Source organism: Nicotiana sylvestris, chromosome 12, assembly GCF_000393655.2.
Source record: "Nicotiana sylvestris chromosome 12, ASM39365v2, whole genome shotgun sequence".
Classification (NCBI taxonomy): Eukaryota; Viridiplantae; Streptophyta; class Magnoliopsida; order Solanales; family Solanaceae; genus Nicotiana; species Nicotiana sylvestris.
In genome coordinates, this window is record NC_091068.1 from 86,881,485 (window position 1) to 86,908,318 (window position 26,834).

The following is a 26,834-nucleotide window of genomic DNA, read 5'->3' on the forward strand; positions in this document are numbered from 1 at the left end:
ATAATACATTGTATATGAACCTGAAGCTAATGGAAAAACTAATACTGGAGCTGTGATCAAGGCGGTCTTGAGCTTCTGAAACCTCGCCTCACACTCATCCGACCACCTGAATGGAGCATCCATTTGAGTCAATTTGGTCAAGGGTGATGCTATAGATGAAAATCCCTGAACGAACCGGCGGTAATAACCTGCCAATCCAAGAAAGTTGCGAATCTTTGTGGCTGAGGACGGTCTAGGCCAACTCTGAACTGCCTCTATCTTCTTCTGATCAACCTGAATACCCTTGCTGGACACCACGTGCCCCAAAAAAGCCACTGAACTGAGCCAAAACTCACACTTGGAGAAATTTGCATAAAGCTTCTCCTCCCTCAACCTCTGCAACACAACTCTCAAATGCTCCGCGTGCTCCTCATGGCTATGCGAGTACACCAAAATATCATCAATGAAAACAATCACGAACGAGTCGAGATAAGGCTGAAACACGATATTCATCAAATGCATGAACGTTGCTGGGGAATTGGTCAACCCAAAAGACATCACAAGGAACTCATAGTGACCATATATCGGGTCCGAAAAGCCACCTTAAGAATATTCGAGTCCCTGATCTTGAACTGGTGATACCCTGAATGGAGATCAATCTTGGAGAACACTCTCGCTCCCTGAAGCTGGTCAAATAGATCATCAATACGAGGCAAAGGATGCTTGTTCTTGATTGTATCTTTGTTCAACTTCCCGTAATCAATGCACATCCTCATCGTGCCATCCTTCTTCTTCACAAATAGAATAGGCGCACCCATGGCGACACACTAGGCCGAATAAACCCCTTTATCAAGGAGTTCCTGAAACTGATCCTTCAACTCTTTCAACTTCGCCGGTGCCATATGATACGGTGGAATAGAAATGGGCTAAGTGCCCGGCACCAAATCAATACCAAAGTCAATATCCCTATCCCGTGGCATGCTCTACAAGTCTGCAGGAAAAACATTGGGAAAATCCCTTACAACAGGAACAAAATCAATACTATGAGTCTCATCACTAACATCCCTCACAAAGGCTAAGTATGAAAGACAACCTTTCTCAACCATCTGCTGGGCCTTCAAGAACGAAATCACCCTACTGGGAACAAAATCAGTCAAACCTCGCCACTCAATCTGTGGCACACCCGGCATAGGCCTTGTCATTATCTTAGCATGATAGTCCGATATAGCACGACACAGAGATATGCAATCCATGCCCAATATCACATCAAAGTCCACCATACAAAGCAACAATAGGTTCACTAGGGTCTTTAGAGCCCCAATAGTCACCACACACGACCAGTATACACGGTCCACACCAATAGTATCGCCCACCGACGTAGATACACGAACTGATGAAACAAGAGACTCACGGGGTGTATCCAAATAAAGAGCTAAGTATGATGACACATATGAAAAAGTGGAACCAAGATTAAATAATACAGAGGCATCTCTGTGGCAGACTAAGACAATACATGTAATCACCGATTTGAGAAAGACTCAAGAGACTATACTTCAGGCAATCCACATAGCAACGTTCTCAATCGAGTGTGACAAAGACTTTCCAACTTTTCCAATACCGAGAATGTACCCCCTTTTTTTTTATTTCCACAGGATACATTCCCTTTCCTGCAGGGCTTTCAGTGAGAGACAATCCATGTTGTTTCTAGTCATATGCTTTTAGCATCCACTGTTCATGAACCATTGCAGTCCGCTTCCTCTCACTGTTCCCTGCAAATATAAATCATGGGTTAGATTTAGGAACCCAAACTATTTTGGGTCCCTTGTTATAAGAAAAGGGATGGATAAGAGCTTTTCTAGTCCATGCAGGCAATATTCGTTTCTTACGAGCGGTACCCGGTCCCTCTTTAGTAGTCACTTTTTCAGTAAAAGATTTGTTTTTCTGAACAGATTCAACCTTGGCCTAGTAATTTTCTTTGAAGTGCCCATTGTTCCCACAGTGGGTACAAAGCCAGTTATCCGAAATTATGACATACTTGTTGTGAGGGTTGTAAGGAGTTTTCTCCTTTTGAAACCCTATTCCCTGCCTGTTTCCACTATTGTTGAAGTACATGGCAGTGACAACATCTGAGGACCAGGTCCACTTGAGAGATTTTTCAAGATCAATTTTTACTTTCTTTAGTTCAGCTTGAAGCTGCCTATTTTTCTCAAGTTCACCACATAGACTAGTTTTAACATCATTCAATTCCTTTTCAAGATTGATGTGTGACTCACTGGCTACTTTTTTCCCTTTCTCAATACTTGTAGGCCTAAGTTCTGATTTAAGTCTCTCAATAGTTTCCTCTAGGTCAGTGATTATCGCTAAAAAGTCATCCCTCTCTTTCTCAGTAGTTGCAATTTTCTCTTCTAGAGTGTGCTTTTCATTGCTAAAGCCTTCTATGGTTTCCTTCAAATCAACAACCACTACCATCAGGTCATCTCTCTTATTTTCTACACTATTTATTTTTTCATTCAAAACATCCTTTTCTTTTTCAAGATTAGCTATGGTCTTATTTAGATCCACTACACAGACCACCAGATCATCTCTAGATTGTTCAACACCTCATACCTCTATGGTCAAGATCTCCTTATCATTAATAAGGCTATAATATGCATCAATTAGAATATTTGCTAATGAACTGAACTTCTTAGAAGAGTAGGATTTCAGATTTCTCTGAACATCCCTAAAATTTACCTCATCAATTTCATCCTCTTCATCATCGTCAGACTGAGCCATGAGCGCAAATAGTGAGTCATATTTTGTTGCTTCAGTTTCTACTACCATCATGGAGCTATTTTCTGCATCTGGTTCCCTTTCTGATTCACAGGAGGAGTCTCCCCAAGTAGCAAGAGCCTGTTTCACAATATTGTCAGCTGCACTTTTTTTACTAAATCGTTGTCTGGAACCGGGTTCCTTTTTGCTACTTCGTTAGGGTTTTGTTCGTATTGCTCCTGTTTCAGAAGTGGACAGTCTTTGATGAAATGCCCCGGCTTTCCGCACGTGTGATAACTAGGGATTTTGACGCATTTTATACTCCTTCTTGCTTATGCTTTGGTTAAATATTCATACAAAATAGTCCCAAATGGCTCATAAGTTGTGCTTGATTGCAGGTTTGATCAACAAAGTGATAAGATGTCAAAGATCAACTCAAAAGGAGTGAAACCTGCACAAGTGCCAAAGACAAGACAAGCTCAGGCAAAATAGGTCCAGTGCGGCCGCACACCATTCTGTGCGGTCTGTACTAGGAGGTTCAGAGAGCAGGTTTTTCAGGCTAAAAGGCAATGCGGATGCACTAGATTTAGTACGGTCCGCACTAGAGTCCATGCGGCCGCACTACCATTTTGTGCAGTCCGCAGAGCCAAGATTCAGAGAAATTGAAGTTGGAGCTTTCAAGCCAATGTGGTCCACAGTCCACTTTGTGCGGACCGCACTTTGTGCTCAACTCAACTTGAGTACCCAACTTTCTCTGCACGGCTCTCCAAAATTGTGAAGTAAATTGAGTACCTCTATCTGAAATGATGGAAATCGGGATGCCATGCAAATAAACAATCTCTTAGATATAGATCTCTGCCAACCGCTCTGAAGAATAGGTAGTACACACAGAAATGAAGTGCCCGGACTTGGTCAGCCGATCCACAATCACCCAAATAACATCGAACTTCTTCAAAGTCCATGGGAGTCCAACTACAAAATCCATAGTGATCCGCCCCCACTTCCACTCTGGAATATCCATCTGCTGAAGCAAGCCACCCGGTCTCTGATGCTCATATTTCACCTGCTGAAAATTGAGACACCAAGCTACAAATCCCACAATGTTCTTCTTCATTCTCCTCCACCAATAGTGCTATCTTAGATCCTGATACATCTTCGCGGCACTCGGATGGATGGAATACTGCAAGCTATGGGCCTCCTCCAGAATCAACTCTCGAAGCCCATCCATATTGGGCACACATATCTGGCCCTGCATCCTCAACACCCCATCATCACCAATAGTCACATCTATGGCATCGTCGTGCTGAACTCTGTCTTTAAGGACAAGCAAATGAGGATCATCATACTGGCACTCTCTAATGCGATCAAATAAGGAAGACCGAGAAACCACACAAGCCAATACCCGACTGGGCTCCGAAATATCTAACCTCATGAACCGATTGGCCAAGGCTTGAACATCAACTGCAAGAGGTCTCTCCCCAACATGAATATACGCCAAACTCCCCATACTTACCGCCTTTCTACTCAAGGCATCGACCACCACATTGGCCTTTCCCGGATAATATAAAATAGTGATATCATAGTCCTTTAGCAGCTCCAACCATCTCCGCTACCTCAAATTGAGATCCTTCTGCTTGAACAAGTGTTGGAGGCTACAATGATCAGTAAACACATCACAAGACACATCATGCAATAATGCCTCCAAATCTTCAACGCGTGAATAATGGCAACCAACTCTAGATCATGAACAGGGTAGTTCTTCTCATAGGGCTTCAACAGACAAGACGCATAAGCAATAACTCTACCCTCTTATATCAACCCACACCCAATACCAACTCTTGAAGCATCATAATACATTGTATATGAACCTGAAGCTGATGGCAAAACTAATACTGGAGTTGTGATCAAGGCGGTCTTGAGCTTCTGAAAGCTCGCCTCACACTCATCCGACCACCTTAATGGAGCATCCATTTGAGTCAATTTGGTCAAGGGTGATGCTATAGATGAAAATCCCTGAACGAACCGGCGGTAATAACCTGCCAATCCAAGAAAGCTACGAATCTCTATGGCTGAGGACTATCTAGGCCAACTCTGAACTGCCTCTATCTTTTTCGAATCAACCTGAATACCCTCGCTGGAAACAACATGCCCCAAGAAAGCCACTGAACTGAGCCAAAACTCACACTTGGAGAACTTTGCATAAAGCTTCTCCTCCCTCAACCTCTGCAACACAACTCTCAAATACTCTGCGTGCTCCTCATGGCTACGCGAGTACACCAAAACATCATCAATGAAAACAATCACGAACGAGTCCAGATAAGGCTGAAACACGATGTTGATCAAATGCATGAACGTTGCTGGGGCGTTGGTCAGCCCAAAAGACATCACAAGGAACTCATAGTGACCATATCGGGTCCGGAAAGCTGTCTTAAGAATATTCGAGTCCCTGATCTTGAACTGGTGATACCCTAAATGGAGATCAATCTTGGAGAACACTCTCACTCCTTGAAGCTAGTCAAATAGATCATCAATACGAGGCAAAGGATGCTTGTTCTTGATTGTATCTTTTTTCAACTGCCTGTAATCAATGCACATCCTCATCGTGCCATCCTTCTTCTTTTTCACAAATAGAACAGGTGCACCCCATGGCGATACACTAGGCCGAATAAACCCCTTATCAAAGAGTTCCTGAAGCTGCTCCTTCAACTCTTTCAACTTCGCCGGTGCCATACGATACGGTGGAATAGAAATGGGCTGAGTGCCCGGTACCAAATCAATACCAAAGTTAATATCCCTATCCCATGGCATGCTCGGCAGGTCTGCAGGAAAAACATTGGGAAAATCCCTCACAATAGGAACAAAATCAATACTAGGAGTCTCAGCACTAACATCCCTCACAAAGGCTAAGTATGAAAGACAACCTTTCCCAACCATCCGTTGGGCCTTCAAGAACGAAATCACCCTACTGGGGACAAAATCAATCGAACCTCACCACTCAATCCGTGGCACACCCGGCATAGACAATGTCATTGTCTTAGCATGATAGTCCAATATAGCACGACATAGAGATAGCTAATCCATGCCCAATATCACATCAAAGTCCACCATACACAGCAACAATAGGTCCACTCGGGTCTTTAGAGCCCTAATAGTCACCACACACGACCGGTATATACGGTCCACAATAATAGTATCGCCCACAAGCGTAGATACACGAACATATGAAATAAGAGACTCACGTGGCATATCCAAATAACGAGCTAAGTATGATGAAACATATGAAAAAGTGGAACCATGATTAAATAATACAGAGGCATCTCTATGGAAGACTGAGACAATACATGTAATCACAACATCTCAATAGTATCTGGTCTTGCTGGATGTGCATAGAAATGGGCCTGACCACCACCTGATCGACCTTCCCCTCTAGGGTGACCCCTAGCTAACTGACCCCCACCCTTATCTGCTTGAGCAGGTGGTGAAGTAACTGGAGCTGAAGTCGAGTGTTGACCCCTCTACTGAGACGGACCCTCAAGAAGACGAGGTCAGTGCCTCCTCATATGCCTAAACTCTCCACACTCATAACAACTCCCTAGTGCAGGGAACAGGGACTAAAGGGAACCCCTAGAACCAGAATGACCAGTAGAAGGACCTAGCATGGAAGAACCCTGAACCGATAGAGCACGGGACGAACTCTGGGCTGGTAGGGCACTGAGTGATAAATGGACCTGATATGAACTGTGAGAACCATGACCCGATGACGCCCCACGATAAAATGGGCGAGCTGACTAAGCATGTCTGAATGGACGGCCTCTGCCGTGCTGAAACTGACCCCTCGAAGGAGCACCACCAAAACTACCAGATCCCCGAAGTCTCTTGGCCTCCCTCTCATCTCGCTCCTGGCAACGAACTGACTCAATCTCACGAGCAATGTCAACAACCTCCTCAAAAGTAGCACCTGACACCCTCTACCTAGTCATGAGAATCCGAAGCTGATATGTGAGGCCATCAACGAACCTCCTGATCCTCTCTCGATCTGTGGGAACCAACTAGACTCCATGACGAGCTAATTTAGAGAACCATATCTCATACTGTGTAACAGTCATATCTCTCTGACGCAACTGCTCAAACTGCCTGTGCAGCTCCTCTCTGCGAGATTGTGGCACATACTTCTCCAAAAAGAGAACAGAGAACTGCTGCCAGGTAAGGGGCGCTGCATCAAAAGGCCTACACCTCTTATAAGCCTCCCACCAAGTAAAGGCAGCTCCAAAAACTAAAAAATAGTAAATGCTACACCACTAGTCTCCAGAATACCCGTTGTACGAAGAATCCTCTGACACTTGTCCAAGAAACCCTGGGCATCCTCGCCCTCTGTACCACTAAAAGTCGGAGGCTGAAGTCTACCAAACCTCTCCAATCGATGCTGCTCATCGTCAGGCATAACTGGTACCACATACTCTTGAGCTGGTGCAACCAGCTGGGCTGGAGGTGCCTCCAGTGTCTGAAGTCCCTGCACAACCTGCTCAGGTGTGTGAGCAATGGGAGTCTGAGTACCTCCCCTGGCCTGAGAAGTAACTGCGGCCGTAGTAACTAAGACTGCTTGAGCCAAGCCAGTGCACACTGATAGAATTTGAGCTAGGGCCTCCTAAAGGCCTGGAATCACAATAGGCATAGTCGGTGCCTGAGCTGGTGCTGCTGGAGCATCCATAACTAGGACCTGATCCTGAACTAGGGCGGTTGGTGGATCTGCAAGTGCTGCCCTAGCTGTTGTGCGGGCTTTACCCCAGCCCCTACCATGGCCTCGACCGCGTCCTCGTCCTCTAGTGACCCCAACTGGTGGTATTGGTAGCCGTCCGTCCTGACCGGTAGCACGTGTCCTCACCATCTATGAGAGAATAGAAAACAGAAGTTTAGTACTAGAATCAACAGATTGCACGACAGGAATTTCAAGAATATGAAGTTTTTCCTAATGGTTCTGTAGCCTCTCGAGGATAAATACAGACGTCTCTGTACCGATCCGCGAGACTCTACTAAACTAGCTCATGACTCGCGAGACCTATGTAACCTAGGCTTTGATACCAACTTGTCACAACCCCAAACGCGCTGGTTATGATGGCGCCTATAACAGTACTAGGCAAGCCAACCCAACAACTAACCACAATGAATTATTTTTATAAAATCAGTTTTTTAAAAACCGATTAAGTCTCAAATTCTCATATGAAATATATAAATCAACGGAAATATGCGGAACTCAGCATAAACATACCAACACAGCTCAACAATCTGGTGTCACTAGTCATGAGCCTCTAAATACAACCAACTGTCTGAATAATACAAAATAGGTCTGAAACAACAAAATACTAAAATAGGAAGGAGGAAGGCAGAGTTGCAAACGCCGTGCAGCTACCTTGCGATCTCCGGTAAAGCTCTGAGAGTGCTGGAAGCTCTCACTCTGATGCTTGGGCACATGGATCTGCACACAAGGTGGATAGAGTAACGTGAGTACGCCAACTCAGTAAGTAACTAATGTAAATAAAGTCTGAGTGCAGTGACGAGCAGTTAAAAATCATATAAGAGTTTTCAACAGAAATATCAAGTCAAACTCAGCAGTTCAATAGCCAGTTATCTCGTAAAACTTTAGTTTCAATTAAAATACTTTGAAATCATTTATTCGACATTTTTCAACAGAGACCCAGTATAAAAAGAAGAGTGAAAGCAGCAAAATATCATAAACGGCCCCCTCGGGCAAGGTATCACTCATAAGTATAGCCTCTTGGGCAAGCCTCTCAGTCATCGTGACTCAGCTCTCGTCAATCAGTACTCACACTCAGCACTCCGGCTCAATAGATATCTCATAATAATAATAATAATAATAATAATAATAATAATAATAATAATAATAATAATAATAATAATAATAATAATAATAATAATAATAATAATAGTAGTAGTAGTAATAACCACTGTGGCGTGCAGTCTGATCCATATTTTATAGTCGACTACGCTCACTAGGGGTGTACAGACTCCGGAGGGGCTCCTACAGCCCAAGCTTCATATTGCTGCGGCGCGCAGTCCGATCTAATGTATATCGCTGCGGCATGCAGCCCGATCCATATAAGTATCGCTGCAGCGTGCAGCCCGATCCATAATATATATATATATATATATATATATATATATATATATATATGTGTGTGTGTGTGTGTGTGTGTGTGTGTGTGTGTGTGTGTATCAATGCGGCGTGCAGCCCGATCCATAATGTATATATAATCCTCACCATTAGGTCCTCAACCTCTCTCAGTCATTAACCTCATGGCCACTCGGGTATATCAGTGAAAATAAGGGAACTCAACCCAAACAGTTTTCATATATTAAGAAGTAGAGTGATGAAACCGGATTTAATCAATAAACAGGTAAAACATGACTGATGATATGCTTTCAAAACAAATAGAGTGAGGAAAGTAGTAGAAATACCCCTAAACGTCTAAACAGGTCGGCACAAGGCCCCAAACATGGCGTACAGCCCAAAATATAGTATCAATCTCTAAAATACGGGATATTATAAGATTTCAAATCAAATACGCGGCTTAATAGTCGGTAGGGGACGGACCAAGTCACAAATCCCTACCAGTGCACGCTCGTCACCTAGCATGTGCGCCACCTCATTTATCAAAACAATACGAAATACTGGGGTTTCATACCCTCAGGTCCAGATTTACAATGGTTACTTACCTCAAACCGGATGAAATACTACTCCGCGACGACCTTGCCTCACGACTCAGCCTCAACTCACATCGAATCTATCTAAAATTAGAATCATAACATCAATATATGCTAAGGGAACGAAGCCCATGCGAAAATAATCAAATTATATCAAAAATCCCGAAATTGGTCTAACCCGACCCCCGGGGCCATATCTCAAAATTCAATAAAAGTCACATCAATAGAATCCTTATCCCCCCACGAGTCCATACATACCAAGAACATCAAAATCCGACCACAAACGACCCTCAAATCCTCAAATCAAAGTCTCCAATTTCAAGCCATAACTCCCCAACTTTAGGCTTCAAATCCCACTAATTTCATATTTAAACAAGTAAGAATCAACATAGGATCGAGTTTTTGGTTCAACAATCTTGCCTCAAAGAAATTCTCTTGAAATCTCCCCTCAATCTCCCCTAAGAAGCTCCAAAGCCGACTAAAGAATGATGAACTATGGCCAAAAATCGTGAAAAATGGTCTTTTAAACATTCTGCCCAGCGATTTAAATAAAAAATTTCTGACTCAGAATTAACTCTATGCAAACATGTCGCTTCCCATGCAAACGCGATACACAGCAGTCCTACTCCTACGCGATCGCGAACCGGGGACCGCGTTCACGATGAACAAACACGTGGTCAACCTCTTGGCCACTTAACCTTACGCGAACGTGACCTAACCCACACGTTCGCAATTCTTTACCTGAACAACTCTCGCAATCGCAGCTCCAAATACGCGAACATGAAGAACAACCTGGATTGCCCCTACAAATGCTCTACGCGATAGCGAGCCTCCTCACGTGATCGCGAAGAAGAAATATCTGCAACATAACTGAAGGAAAAATCTGCAACTTTTCATACCTGAACTTGATCCGTTTAACCGCCCGAAACTCCCTCGAGGCCCTCGGGGCCCCAACCAAACATACCAAAATATCCCATAATATCATTCAAACTTGTCCCAACCTTCGAAACACTCAAAACAACATCAAAACATCAAATCAACCACGGATTCAAGCCTAAGAACTCTAAAAACTTCTGAATTCCGATTTCGATAAAAAAGTCTATCAAACCTCGTCTGAATGACCTGAAATTTTGCACACACGTCACAAATGACACAATGGACCTACTCCAACTTCTGAAATTCCATTCTGACCCCTATATCAAAATCTCCCCTATCAACCGGAAAATGCCAAAATTCCAATTTCGCCAATTCAAGCCTAAATCTACTCCGGACCTCCAAAACCCATTCCGATCATGCTCCTAAGGCCCAAATCACCTTCCAAAGCTATCCAAACCATCAAAATTTACATCCGAGCCCTTTTCATATAAGTCAACATCTGGTTGACTTTTCCAACCTAAGTTTACTCAAAAGAGACTAAGGGTCATATTCCTTTCCAAAAACTCTCCGATCCTGAACCAACCAACCCGATATCATATAATATAGCTAAACAAGACAATAAGAAGTAGAAATAGGGGAAACAGAGCGGTAACTCATGAAACGACTGGCCGGGTCGTTACACTTTCATTGTTTTCATACGAGTTTCTGAGGACTGATGTTTCTGGTTTTACTGATTTCGAGGATTGAGTTTATTATCATTAGTTAACTGCTTTTATTTCATGTTATTATTATTATACTGCATATAAGTTACTGTAAGTGACCCGCCTTTGCCTCGTCACTACTTCGTCAAGATTAGGCTCGACACTTACAGAGTACATGGGATCGGTTGTACTCATACTACACTTATTGTGCAGACTTTGGAGTTGCTCCTAGAGGCAGTTAGTAGATTGCTCGGATTAGACATCTGAAGGAGACCTGAGGTACAACTGCTCGACATTCGCAGCCATGAAGTCCCTTTCTACCTTATCCTAGTTGTTTATTTTATTTCAGAAAGTTTTACTTTCGTTCAGACCATTATCTGTATTATTCTAGTCGCTCGTGCACTTGTGACACCAATTTTGGTATTGTATATAGATATTACAGTTGTTATGGTTTTTCTCACTTTATTTCAGTTCTATTTCAGTTATTCAATTAAATTGGTATCAGTTAATTTGATTTGTTAAAAATTGCTTTCCATAAATTATTCTAACATTGGCTTACCCAGCAAGTGAAATGTTAGGTGTCATCAAGGTCCTGAGGGTGGGGATTCTAAGTCATGATAATTGTTGATACATCGGGGGCCTTTGAAAACCCGGTCTCTTCAATTCACTTGTTTGGTACCTCCTCTACTTGTTCCTCCTCGTCGTCTAATTCCCCCAAAGGCAAATTTCCAAGATCATTGTTCGCCATGTTTTTACCTACAATTTCTCAAACAAAGCAATAACACGGAAGAGAAAGAAGATATTCCAAAAACACACTAAAATATATAGCTAACACCATTTTAACTTCCCAACAACGGCGCCAAAAATTAATCCACTCCCAATCCACACTCAACAATGAGTGGAAGAGGGCATTGGAAGAATAGTACCCCAACTATGAGTCAGGGTCGATTTCTTAGGGAGCTAACAACAGGTGTTAAAATGTATACTTGATGCGTGAAGATGAACCAACTTAAATATATTTCCAATCAAATTGGTTCGTAATTCACTTATATAAACTACACTATCAATGCTCAATAAGAGAAATGACACTAGAAATTGACTAATTATTTTTGGTTGTTTTAAAATAGGTTTAAAAATCTAGGGATGTAACCTTCGCCTAATGGGTAAAGTACGTTAATACTTGTTCTATTGACCAGGATATATTATAGCTCTCAACTCTAAGTTACCAACTCAATACCTCTCGGTCATAAAGTGATTTTGCTCAATTTGACCTTTTCAAACCCGAATGGGTATCAACCTAGATAGCTGATATGAGCTCAAGTCGGGTTTTCCCTATCTCTAGTTCAAATCCTTTAATTAGGCTTGTCAAACCCTTAAATAGCCCAATTTCTTGTTAGCTAGATTTTCCTAGACTAGGTCCTCTTTCTTAAGTAAATACCAAGTTAAAAAGACATGAACCAATGTTTGCAGCAATTAATTCTAAACTTAAAGCATGACCAAGGCTAAATATCAAACACTTAATCATAAACAAGCATTAAATTAAATGCCCATAAGGATTACAAACTAGGGTTGGGTCACAACCTTAGTAAATGTCTAGCTACTCATAGTAGAAAAAGAAGAAAATAAAGAAGAAATACTAATTAAACCCATAATATAAATTAAAATGATAAACTATGATGTTTTTGTCCCAAAATGATCACAAATTTCCTAAAATAGTAAACTACAACGGCTACAGCTGAGAAAACTTTAAAACTAGACCTAAACCGTCTATTTATAATGGCCCGAAATTCGCTGACAAAAATACCGTTCGGGAGGTTCTGCGGCTGTACAATTCCATGTGGATCCACACATTCCTTCATTCTATAGAATGGATTCTACAACCGCACAATTTGATCTGCGGCTGCAATTGAGCTTTTGCGGCCGCACAATTCATGTGCGGTACGCACTTCAGGCAAGTCTTCAGTCTTGGTCATTTTGCACACTCTCTACTTTTTGAATTCTGGTCAATGTGATCATGTTCTGCGGCCGCACAAATTGTGTGCGATTCGCACTTCTCTGCATTCCATCTCTGAGCTTCAGCAACAGATCTGTGGCCGCAAGGAGAATTCTGCGGTTCACACTTTTGGTGTGTTGCGCCCCTTCTTGCCTTGTGAGTCGGAACACTCCTTTTTGAGTCGGATTTCTTCTTACGAGCCCAAATCTCTAATATTCCTGCAATTTGCACACTTTTATTAGTTTTTGGAATATATATCAACACTTTCGGATTAAAACAAAAGTAAAAAGGTACTAACAAGTGGCCAAAATTCACACTTATTAGCAGTCTTTTTTGTCCCCCTTTTCTTATCACAAATTAACTTCCAGGTACTATGAATCTTCTCCTATTGTGGAAAGAACATGTATCATCGCATATAAAATTCTACTCTCCCTTGTTGTTGTGTTGCATCCTTCCTTACATGTCTCTTAACTAAAGTTCTGTTATGAGGTGCCATCTGAAATTGTTCCTCCACCTATTGTTGACTTGGCTAGCCAAATGTATCCTTCTCCTGAGGTTGTGTTAGATCGTCAGATAATCAAGAATGGCAATAAAGTTGTTGCTTAATGCTTGATCAAATGGACTAAGTTTGGATGTCTCATATGCTACCTGAAAATTAGTATCTGCTTTAAAGGCTTGTTTTCCTTCTTCACCCTTGAGGACAGGGTATTTCTCAATAGGGGCAGGGTCGGCCGGAGGGTCAAGCCATTAAAGCAAAGGCTTTAGGCCTCCCAGCTTTTGAGGCCTCATTTTTTATTAATAGTGTAATTTTTATAGTTAATCTTTTTTAACAAATTATTATTGACTATTATATGGTAAAAAAAATACATTATAAGATTTTACTAGAAAAATGAAAGAGAATCATTTAGCTAAGTGATTTATGGTGACAATTAAAAATTTCCTTTCCTTTTTCATAATAAAACTTGTACTTTTTTTTTTCTTCCTGTTAAGCTATCTATTCTCTCAAAGAGCTAGGCCGTTGGATAAATTCAATTGTACATTCCTTTTCATTTTTTAAAGTTTTCAAGTATTGCAACAAGCGAACTAAATTAGTGAAAATTTATAGTGATATCATGTTATCAACTTCTAGAATCAGGGTTTATTATTCTAACTTTCTCCTATCATATAATTAAATTTAGCACTGAAAGATTTAACTTATAAGTGTATATTGCTTTTTTTATTGAATATTAGAATTCAAATGTGTTAACTAAACAAAATAAATTAGATTACTCAAAAACACATAAAAAGAAAAAATGGAGGAGAAGAAATGAACTTCAATACAATCCCAAAAAATGAGCTATTTAAACAATGTCTTAAGAAAAATGAATTGGATAAATTGTCTATTGAAAAAGAAATATAAAGAGAATTTGATTATAAAAATTTATTAACAACGTTGCATCTTAAAAAAACTAAAAATTTACTTTAAATAAAAGTATATACGTAATTTTATTTTATTTTATTTTTGCGAAAAAATTTTAAGGCCTCTTTATAAGTTTTGCTTGAGGCCACCAATTTGGTTGAGCCGCCCCTGAATGGGGGTATTGATACAAATATTAAGGGATAACTACGAAAAATTTGAAAGCTGGTTGAAATGGTTTTGGCGGGAAAATTAGTTATCTCTTGTTCACACATTTTCTACGTTTCCCTTTTATTTTTGCTCTTTTTATTTTTGATTATAGTAATTTCGTAATTAAGCATATAACCAGATGAAATTGTGATTATAAGATACATTATTATGGTGATAAGGAAATTCTGAAGCTCTCTTTCCCTATTTTCTCAATTCTCTTTCTTCTCTCTCTTTTAATTCTCTTCTACTTTTTGCTCGATTGTTACTGTCCATTGCTAGTATTATATCTGATACCAACAATTTGGTATCATTATCCAGTCAAAATCATCATCGGCATCGTCATCATTAGAAGCAGTATGCATGGAATTTTTACCTTCTATAGCAAATGTTAACATCTTATTTATTTTAAATAAATATTATTTAAAAAAATTATATTCTATAGATACCTTTTAAGGTTTATAGCAAAATATTTAATTTTGGTTACCTCCTAGCTCTAAGCCACTAAATATGTTATTCAGTTACACTATTTTCTTTCTCTCTCTACTTTGATACATTCCATTCTCTTCCCTCATTCCCTGAAAACACGATGCTCAATCTCAAAATTCCTCTCGCACACACTATTTTCTTTTCATTCCGATCAATTCTTAGCATTGAATATTGTTTTGCGATAGCAAATCAAATCCCTAACCAAAACTAACTGATTTGGGAAAGGGAGTTAACCAACGTTTGAACTTTGACAGTTTTGGGAAAGGGAGTTAACCAACCTTTGAACTTTCCCAAAACTAACTGATTTGGGAAAGGGAGTTTTCTTCTCACTCTTTTGGTTGATCACGTAGTAGCGTATTCCTTCTCTGTTCCAAAATGAAAGTGAACGTTGACGGAGATACTGGTGGCTCTCCGCCATCGACGACGGCGACAGTCACTATGGCGGTAGCAGTTAAAAGTGTCGAAGGGAAAGGTAGTCAACGCGGTAGCAGGTAATGAAAAAAGGTGTCGTATGTTGTACCTTCAAATTTCAAAGGTGTAGCGTGTTGTACCTTCAAACGTTGCTACGGCGGATTCGTCGGAAATTAGGGTTTATTCTTGAACAAAGACGACGGAGTTTGGGGCTGAGCAACTTGATTTTATGTTAATATATTTCAATGTATTTTCATGTATTTCATTGTATTCATTGTCTTTTTTTCCATTGTAATTCAATGTATCTCGTTGTATTCCATGTATTTCATTGTATTCACTGTTTTTTTCCATTGTATTTCAATGTATTCTATGTATTTCATTGTATTCACTGTCTCGCTATATGCCATGAATGTATTCATATATTTTTTTAATTAATATAATTTATGTATTCAGATGTATTATATAATTTCTCTAAAGACTGCTATGTTTTTGGGGTATTTTTCGGTTGAGAATCTTTTTTATAACTGAAAATACAAAATTTGTGTGTTATAATTGAGTTTGTTGAGTTATATTAGGAGTCTATTATGTTAATTGATTCACTTTCCGTTTTACAAACAGTGTAATCCCCTATTTCACGCCGTGAATAGGGTCGAATACAATAATCTGTCCAGCTGTAATCCCACGTTTCACTCCATCAATACAGTCGAATACACTCGAATACAATAACTGATTAGCTGGACTTCCCAGATTCACGCCTATTTTTGCTACTGTATTCATGAATACAATAGCTTAAATACATCAAATACATCTTATAACCACAGAAAATATATCTATAATCCGTAATATATCAAATGGTATCTATAAATGGCTAATTACTACTAAAAGATAGTGTTTTATGAAAATTTCTCTTTAATTTCTAACCTCAGCCGAGTAGAAGTCATCACTAATAACAGCCCAACCTCTTTAATTCCAAATTTTTCCTCAAAGAGCATTGCAACGGGAGATATCATTTGCTTTTCCCTTTCCCTCCCTCTCCTTTTCCCTTTAGACGGTACTACTGTTGTATCCTTTGCCTCAAGAACGAAGCGATACCACGTATCTCCCCTCTCTTCAATACCGCCGAGAAAGATCACAATCTCCTCTACTTCTTCCATACCCATTAAGTAATGCGCTGCTCTGAATCTTCTACTGTTCTCTCTCTAATTGTAAAGTCGGGTTGAGGTTATTCTCATCAAGTTTCGTGGAGAAATATAACCGCCGCCCTAGATTTTAAACCAAAAGCCCTTGGGGCTTTTTCAGGTCGCACTGCTACATTTTTTATATGTTTTTATATATAAACTTACACAAATGTCTTAAATAAGATTAACTTATCAACATCTAGCCATTAATCATAGACTTATTAAAACTAGTCAAGCACGTATAAAAATTGAAAACCAAATAAATAAAGTTAGTTCTCTTAAAGAATCACATGCAAAAATCTCCTTTCATATTTTTAAGTGTGATTAGCAACATTAGATGCAAGATGGAATAGAAATTCATGGATGAGGTGGCAAATAAGGTGATGAAATACAAAAAAAGTTACAATATTCCAAAAATCTAAGCAAAAAAAGAAACTTTTTCAATGAGTATAGTTGGAATTCCTGAAAATATATAGATAAGTCAATATACAAAATTTGAGGAAGATTGGAGGTGATATGGACTGATTTTGTATCAAAATTCGTAATTAAATCGAGTTCAAAAAATTCTTCTGTGACACATGTATCCATATGTATCTCACACACAGGTATACATGGATATATATGTGATACACAATTGATACAAATATGATATATATGATATACAAATGATACACAATGTGATACACATATCATTTTTTTCATATTCAGTTTTTACTTCGAATTTTCAATTCAAACCACCTCAAAACTTCACCAAATCACCCCAAAACTGAGATTCAAGCCTCTTAAGATGTGCCCAATTTATTCTAATAATACCCACTCAAAAGAAAGCAAAACATTTGACCTTTTTTTTATACAAATAGCTAATTGGCTAATATTAGTAATATTTGGCTAATATTAATAATATTTTATGAATTAACATAATGAGCTAATTATAAATGGACATAGCCGGCAGTTTCCCTTTATATATTTAGATGAGATGTATCTTTATTTTCCGGTATTCCCGTTGAAAATAAGATAGCTTATCTAATGAATTTTTATTGATCATTGATTAAGATGCAGAAACAAATACACTTAGGGTCTATTTGGAACGACATGTGTAATTATATGGTTTTTTTAATTACTAAAATAATAATTACACATTATAATACTTATAAAGTCACAATGACACGTTTGTTTGATAGAACATAATTATATTGTAACTCCCACAATCATTTTGGTTGGACAAGTATAATTACATAGTTAGATAAATTTTCAGATCAATTGTAATTATCATTGTCATGTTTGACCGGGCAAATGTAATTACATAATTGGATAAACTTTCAGATTAACATATAGATAAGTTTTACTATGCGATAAAGATATAAGAAAATAAGAAATATCTAAATATTTATTTATTATGATGTATTTAAAATAAATATTTTTCAATAAAAATATATTAAAATATTATAAACTGATATATAATCAAATAATTATGCAAGGCACTATTTTATCCATTCCAAAAAGAATGACATATTTTAAAATTAAAAATAATTTAACTTTTAAATTCTTCATTTTACCCTTAATAAGAAGCTTTTATAACCACATAAATGTTATGACCCTACAAATCTTTTACACCTTAAGCTTTTAAGACCACAAGTTTTAAAGTCTTCTTTTTTCTTAAACCCGTACCGAGTCAAACTAATTCATCTAAATTAAAATGGAAGGAGTAACATTTACATGATTTTGCATGCGACAAATTTATGTTCAAGGGAAAATAGCCACCTATTAATAATGTAAGTACCTCTATTAAGTTTTACTATGAGTTTGTCAAATGTCAACTAAGCGAAATAACGAAATTAAGTTGATAAAGAAAAGGAAAAAATAAGTTACACCTTTGGGGTATGCTATTTTTTTTTTGGCAATTAGGGTATGCTATTTTTCATCTCAAAAGGTAGGGAAAACGAATTAAGAAGCAAAAGTGTGCTAGTTCACATAAACAACTCATAAAATATTTAATAGCGCAATTAAGAAATATAAAGATATATAAAGAAAAATAATAAAGGAAAAAACAGGCTTGGAAGCACAACGCGTCTGGTATAAAATTTTATTACTACTATATATTTAAGTTGCATATCATTTTTTGAAAATATAGTATTTAAAAGGATGAATAGTTCGGAACCCCCCTCCTTTCCCCCTCCCCGAACTTGGTAACTTTAGTTTAATTCCCCCTTATAATTTAAGTGGTCTTTAATATCCCATAAACTTAGAAATTTTATTGTCACGACCCATTTTCTAAATTAGCCGTGACCGACACTTGATCATTAAACTTGACTGACCGAACCATCTGCGCTTATTAAATCTATTATAATTTTAAATTTTAGGTTTAGATGCAACAAGGCAATACTTTAACCAAATACTTTTAATTAATTTGAATATCTAAAATAACCAACTCCAAAACTTTGTTCGTAGTGATTACTGAAATATTGCTAAGTTATTATTAAAAATATCTAAATCTTAACCCACCGACTATGTCTATGAAGTCTCTATTGATAAACTGATGCACTGCTCAGGATATGAGACTTCCTGACTAGTTCTCCAAGCAACCAAAGAAATAGCTAAATAATAATGACTCAAAGGAATACTCCACGAATAAAAGCGAAGATCATCAATAACATCGAAAGTGTGGGAAGTCCTAACATGTAGCCTGCTCGCCTGTAACACCGGTCTTACACTGTACCGCATACTAACACATGCTCTCAAAAGATAACGTCAATACCATCTACTGTACTCAGTGAGTCTCAACAACCCCCACTAAAGCAAAGAATGAGACGTGATAAAATATACACTACAAGCAAAGATTCTAAATGCATGGAAAACATAAATCTTCTAAGGACAATTCTAAGATAATTGCATAACAACAATTTATGAATACTCTAAAAGAAATCATTTTCTTTTCTTTTTCTTTCTTATCTAAAAATAATGACTTCACTTTATGCTTCGGGAGTTCCAACTATCCTGACTTCTTTCTGTCTTAGTTATCGTGTGATCGGCACGGGTTTGATCCCAACCTGATCGAACAGGACCAATCCCCAAGCTGCCACTCGTTTCATGGTTCTCAGCGCTCATGTGCTCCTGGCTAGGAAAATTCTTAGCAACGAGACCCTTGGCTCGTGTGCTCCTACTTTGGCATAAGTAGTTTCAGGAAGTCAACGCCTTGGTCTGTAACCTCGGCCTGGACGATGACCCCTTCTCAGGATAGAGGATACTCCAAAAAATATTATCTTTCTAAAACTTTTTCTTGTGACTTTTCAAGTTTAAATCTTGTTTGAAAGTGATCTATCATTATTCATAATAATATTCTTGAGTGTATACATAGCATAAGCATGAAATAAACTAACTCAAAGTATTTCTAAAAGTTCTATCTAACTCTTGAAACTTTAACACGTAAGATCATGTAATAAAGCATAAAAATATAAAAAATAGATGATTATACTTCTCGAGTAAAATATATAAGCTTTAACTAGATACTTAGTCAATATGTATTCAATCGTTCCAAATAAGCACATGTTGACTCTTTAAAGCATTTTATCAAACACTTTGTGGGCATGTTTTTGTGAGTAGAATCACTTTAGTAAAGGGTTATATCCACTCACCTCAATTTCTCCTTTCAAGAAACAATGTAAGATCCAATTCTTGTAATCAACTCAATGATCAAATACTACAACAATAAGTCACAATAAGTATCCAACTTTCCCAGAATATTTATCTTTTCTTGATGCTAAGAACTTTAGGTTCAACTTCTAAATTTCTAAGTTTTTGGGTGAGGTCTTGTTCTAATAATTATTTACTATCTCTAACAACCTTAACCCGTTATATCAAACCAATAAAAGTGAAGAGTTTATCCTGTAATACCAAAAACCTAACTCGTACTTGATGGGTGTTCCGGAAGTTTTGTAAAACTTTTCTATGAATTCACTCTATTAGGGTGTTAGATTCTAGTATATAATGATGTTATAGCTTACAATTTCATAAAAAAAAAATTACCTCAATCGTAGCTTAAAAAAGATCCTGCAAAATAGCTCTCACAATGACCTACACGCTGCCTTGTTCTTTCTTAGTAAATGATGGAAAGGGTGTTGGTGATGGGTACCGTGATTGGGTTTAAAGGGTCTGACTTTTACCCTTTAAAATAGAGAAATTTTCATAAAACACTATCTTTTAGTAGTAATTAGCCATTTATAGATACCATTTGCTATATTACGGATTATAGATACTCTTTATGTGGTTATAAGATGTATTTGATGTATTTAAGCTATTATATTCATGAATACAGTAGCAAAAATAGGCGTGAATCAGGGAAGTCCAACTAATCAGTTGTTGTATTCGAGTGTATTCGACTGTATTCATGGAGTAAAACATGGGATTACAGCTGGACAGATTATTGTATTCGACTATATTGACGACGTGAAATAGGGATTACACTATTTTTAAAACGGAAAGTGAATCAATTAACATAATAGACTCCTAATATAACTCAACAAACTCAATTATAACACATAAATTTTGTAGTTTCAGTTATAAAAAAGATTTTCAACCGAAAAATACCCCAGAAATATAGCAATCTTCAGAGAAATTATATAATACATCTGAACACATAAATTATATTAATTAAAAAACATATGAATACATTCATGGGATATAGCGAGACAGTGAATACAATGAAATACATAGAATACAACGAGATATATTGAAATATAATGAAAAAAAGACAGTGAATACAATGAAATACATAGAATATAACGATATACATTGAATTACACTGGAAAAAAAAAAGACAATGAATATGATGAAATACATGAAAATATATTGAAATATATTAACAGAAAATCAAGTTGCTCAGCCCCAAACTCCATCGTCTTTGTTCAAGAACAAACCCTAATTTCCGGCGAATCCGCCGTTCACTGGAAGCCGGTAGTGAAAATGCGCCTCCTTCGTGGAAATTTCACTTTGAGTTGTTTGGCAAGATGACTTCTTCCAATTCTGGTGAGATCATGCTTAACAAACTGCTGCTATATTTAATTGCACAAGCAAACATTAAGGAAAAATTCCATGACTTTTTTGGTTTATCAATCTATGTCAGTTGGTGTAAAGAATCAACTCTGAAGTGGGCTCAATCAATCAAAATCAACTCTATCAGTTGGTTTATCAATCAATTCTATGTCAGTTGGTTTATCAATTCCGCCGCCGGGAAAGACTTATAGGAGAGTGGACCTGCTCTGAAGTGGGCTTTGCACAAATCCGGTGGAAGAAGGAGAACGGAAATTTTAATGGGATGGGAGAAGAGAATGGGATGTATCAAAGTAGAGAGAGAAAGAAAATAGTGTAACTGATTAGCGTATTTAGTGGTTTAGGGCTAGGAGATAACCAAAATTAAAAATTTTGCTATAAACCTTAAAAGATATCTATAGAATTTAATTTTTTTACTATAGGAGGTAAACATTCCTAACATATTATTTTATATCACCCATTTTCCTTAAATAAAAGAGGAAAGGCTTAAAGCATAGGGGAAACTTTGTTCCCTAGGTGTTTTTTTTCCACATGAATTAGCTGCCAAGCCACTTTGTGGGCTTTAGGCCCATAAATCATTTTTTTTACCCAGCCACGTAGGAACTAAACATTTCATGGCATAACCAAAAATATGATCTTTGATATTATAATTCATACTATTAGTGTCTCGTAAGTTATAAAATTTTGAGGTATGTTACATTCATAGCCTCGACTGACAATATATGGGAGTGTGATACACGTGCCACATGGATTTTTTGTCCATGTAATATTTTTAAAATAAAATATATATTTTTATCTTTTTAAATCCACAAACTATTTACATTATTTTTTTGTGCCAAAATCTATATAAAAAACTTGAAACAACATTATTTTGACTATAATTTTTCGTTTGACTATTATATTTGGTCGGAAAAAGAAAAAATACATAGTTAGAACATATTATCATTGCATCTAAAAATAAAAAAATATGTTGTTGGAACTCCATATATTGGCCAAATAAAAATTTTAGCTGAGAATAGTAAAATTCCAACTAAATATTTGCGAATTTGATTCGAAAAAGAAAAATGCATAGTTTAAATAAATAATCATTGCATGAAAATAAAAATAAAAATACACAGTATGTACTTTTTTCTTTTTGTAAAAAATATACTATTTGAGCTAAATCTTCTTTTGTTTGACTAAAATATATGGAGTTTCAGCTAACTTTTGTAGATTTGCACCGATAAAAAGGATAAGAAATATATAGTTGAAACATATATTCATTGTATTTTTAAAAAAAAAATGCTATTCGAAAAAAATATGCTATGTATATTAAGAAAAAAAAATGAAAAATACAATTAAAACAAATAAATCGTTATATTTGATTATGTGACAATTAATATTTAAAAAATACGCCATTTGAAAGCTAATCTTTCGATTTTTCTTTTCTTCCACACCCCTAAAAGAGAGTATATTCAAGCTCTTTGTCACATCAGCATCTAGGAGGGTCAAGACTTTTAAATTTCTAAGTTTAAGGGAGTATTAACTAAACAAAGTTGGGGATTCGAACAATTCTGCCTACAAAAAATTATAGATTTGCCACCCAAATCTTGTCTCCCCTTTATCATACTTGCTTCAGTAGACTTCTATTTATTTCTAAAAGCCATGATACTCTTTTGGGGCATTATTATATAATTTATTGCATTATTAGAATATTGTTTTCTTTCATTAATTACTTTCCTAGGCATGTTTGACCATAATCACTGATGTATAGTATTTAAGTAAAAGCTAGATATACCCATGAACTAATTCATATTGAGGTTATAACCCTGCTCCTTCTCTTTACAAGAAAACACTCCGTTTTTAGTTGCCTTCTACATGTTTGATTTAATTCCTTATTGAAGTAATTTTAGTTGTTTAGTTATTATTGTAGCAGTAATTGCAAATCCAACGCTTGTTTTGAAGATTACATTATGTTCTCAATTTAGCACACTCTAGCACACACCACACTCCTCGTGGGATCAACCCTAACCTTTGTTGGATTTATTATTGCTAGTGCTTCATATCGAGATTTAGGATTGGACATCACCAAGTACCAGTACATTTCTCAACTCAATGCAGAAAATAATTACATTTGCTCATGATCTGGGATTGGGATTTATTGTAAAATAGGTTTGAGTAAAAGTCAAGCAAAGCAAGAAAGTAGCTGCAAGTAATGCTAGAGCAGTCCATGGACTCCTAAAGTAAGTGTGTATCAGCTCAGCTATCCATGTTTTTGCCCTGTTATGGTAGTGCTCCTGAATTTTTTCTTTCACATTGTAGAAAATGTGCGCATTGTTCACTCCATAAGTATTGATCTCCTTGTACATTCTTGCCACTTCCTCATCGCTCCCAAGCATGTTGAATAGTATCTGTTTTTCGCGTAGTTCTTTTACATCCCTGGGGCTCTCGATTAGCGACTTCATGAAGTATACGTACGATGTCACAGCACGATCAGTAACAGTATTTGGGCACATCTCATAGGCTATCATGTTCAAGAAGAATGCCTTTGTGTAGATAGAAACATACCAAGTTGGAAGTTCAAGCTGGCCATAGAAGTATCTTGATTTGAATTTTATGTCCTTCAATGAATGAGTACAGCTAGGCCTGAAGTAAATTCCCTTAGCTTTGAGATCAGTGACCGAACGAAAGGAGTGAATGTAACTTTTCATATTAGCGCGGTCATTGCAAATACTTTTCTTCCTTTTGAGCCATTGAGGTGTGCAAGTACGATGCAAATTCCTGACTTCACTGTGTTGTGAGACAAGTCTTGTTCTAAATGCTTCAAGAAGATGCAGAGGTTCTTCTGCATGTTTGTAACTCATTTCACCTTTTTTATCATATTCACCAAAGAGGGTGAAATTCAAGAACATCTCGAGCAATTCTACTCCTTCATCCTTGTCATATCGTAAGCTGATCAAGAGTTTCAAGATCCAAAAAGGAATTTGATTCTCAAGTAAAAACATGTCTCGAACTGTTGTTGATAACGCCAACATTCCAAGATGGTGCCTGGTGGTTCTGAGTTTGTTATACCTATCCGATGTGCTAAGCTCGATGTGGTTGATAATAAAGCAGGCATCAAGAAGCATCATTAAGGAAAATTCATGATCATTGTACTTGTCCGTGGAGCCATCAACATAACAATTTCTTGCATTGTCAACAACTTCTAGTATCTTGTTATAGAAATAAGCTACGTCCTTGCTACTACCTGAGACAAACATTTCAAGGGCTATATGCTTGAAATCCTCTGCTAGCTGCAGCTCTGGTTTACCATGGTGATAAGGTCCCAATGAAACTACCTTTGGATCATACTCGTGCCTGTTGTATTCATCCATCTTCAGCAGGGGTAAAACTTTCTGAATTCGTCTTCTCCACGAGTATGTATATTCTCTTGGCATAGAGTCTGCTTGCAAAATTGGATCTGCTATGACAATATTCACTATTTCATTACCATCTGTGGTACAGGAAGCTGCTTCACCATCACTGAATGCTTGATCATCTGTTTTTTGATCAATTTCTGCAAATAGCTCCTCTTGTTGTCCTGTATGCCCTTCCATTTTCCGGGACTTTCTTGCTTTTTGAGGTAAGAAAACACTTTCCTTTTTCTTTTGTGGGGTTTTGGTAGTGAAGGAAGATTTGTTATTGGAGGAAAGCTGAATTTAGAGTATGGAACTTTATATGTATGGAGTTTGGAGTAAGTAAGGTTTTGTAGAGCAAACAAATATAGGAACTTGAAAAAGTCTAGGGACTCGAGAATGTCAAACCCCTAAGTTGCCTACCATGAAGTTGTTTTTTTTAATATTTATTCACAAGAAGATTTTTTAAGGAATTCCCACTTCATCCATCTTGTTTTGTTTATTTGCCCACTTTTCAACTCTTCGTGGTCAAATGTATAATTTCCTCTAGTCCAATGTTTATATAAGGAGTCTCTATTGCTGTTCTTACCTTAAATCAGTTAAGAATCTTGGTTGCCTTTGAAACATTCTATACCAACAGCCACATATAGTTTCAGCTGAACATGTGAAGTTTTGGTCTGCCATGAGAATATTTCTCAGGGTTGACTTATCTTAAAATTTGTAATGAGAAAATAATTCAACTATGCCGATATTTCACAGAGAGTAAAAACAGCGGAAATGCAAAATTTAAACGCAAGTAGTGTGATGACCCAAAAGGTCATCATTGTTTAGAACTAAATTCTATGTTCCGAGACCTTAAAACCTCCTTTTTTGTCTCATCTTGATGTGCGTGCGCAGTCCGAACGTGTATCCGGAAAGCCATTATGTGAAAATTCGTGAAAAAATGGTGAATTTTGCTTTTAAAATGAATTTAGGTTGACTTCGGTCAACATTTTGGGTAAATGGACCCAGACCCGTGATTTGACGATCCCGAAGGATCCGTAGGAAAATATGGGACTTTGGCTTATGCTCGGAATCGAATTCCGAGGTCCCAAACCCGAGAAATGAATTTTTAAAGAAATTATTTTTTGGAATATATATGAGTTTTTGGAAATGAAATATGTTTGAATTTGATGGTATCGAGCCCGTATTTTGGTTCCAGAGCCCGATACATGTCTTATATGTGATTTAAGTTGAGTCTGTAAAATTTGGTAAGAAACGGAGGTCATATGACGTGATTCGGAACCTTAGTTGTAAAATTTGAAACTTTGAAAGTTCTTGAGATTTTCTTTGATTTTGATGCTAAATTCATAATTATTGATGTTGTTTTGATGATTTGATCGTACGAGCAAGTCCGTATGATGTTTTTGGACTTGCGTGCATGTTTCGTTTGGAGCTCAGAGGGCTCGGGTGAGTTTTGGATAGGCCACGGAGTGAAATTTGGACTTAGAAAATTGCTGGTATGTTGCAGGTCTGCATGCTTCGCATTCGCAAATGCGAAAGTCGACCTGGGCTGCCTTGGTCACAATGCGACGTTTTTATCGTAATGCGACGTTTTTATCGCAAATGCGATATCGCATTTGCGAGGGCGACCGGAATTGCACTTGGTCGCAAATGTGACAAAATCTTCGCATTTGCGAAGTCAACAGGTTTTGAAGGGGTTCGCAATTGCGA

At 37.5% G+C, this 26,834-nt stretch overlaps 1 protein-coding gene across 1 annotated transcript; it reads right to left on the minus strand.

The window, feature by feature from the left end:
- Positions 1 to 23,272: 23,272 nt before the first annotated feature.
- On the minus strand, positions 23,273 to 25,593 carry LOC104233678 (UPF0481 protein At3g47200-like). The gene has a single exon (XM_009787109.2). It carries the CDS (start codon positions 25,320 to 25,322, stop codon positions 23,865 to 23,867), a length of 1,458 nt encoding a protein of 485 aa, XP_009785411.1. The 5' UTR covers positions 25,323 to 25,593; the 3' UTR covers positions 23,273 to 23,864.
- Positions 25,594 to 26,834: the final 1,241 nt, after the last annotated feature.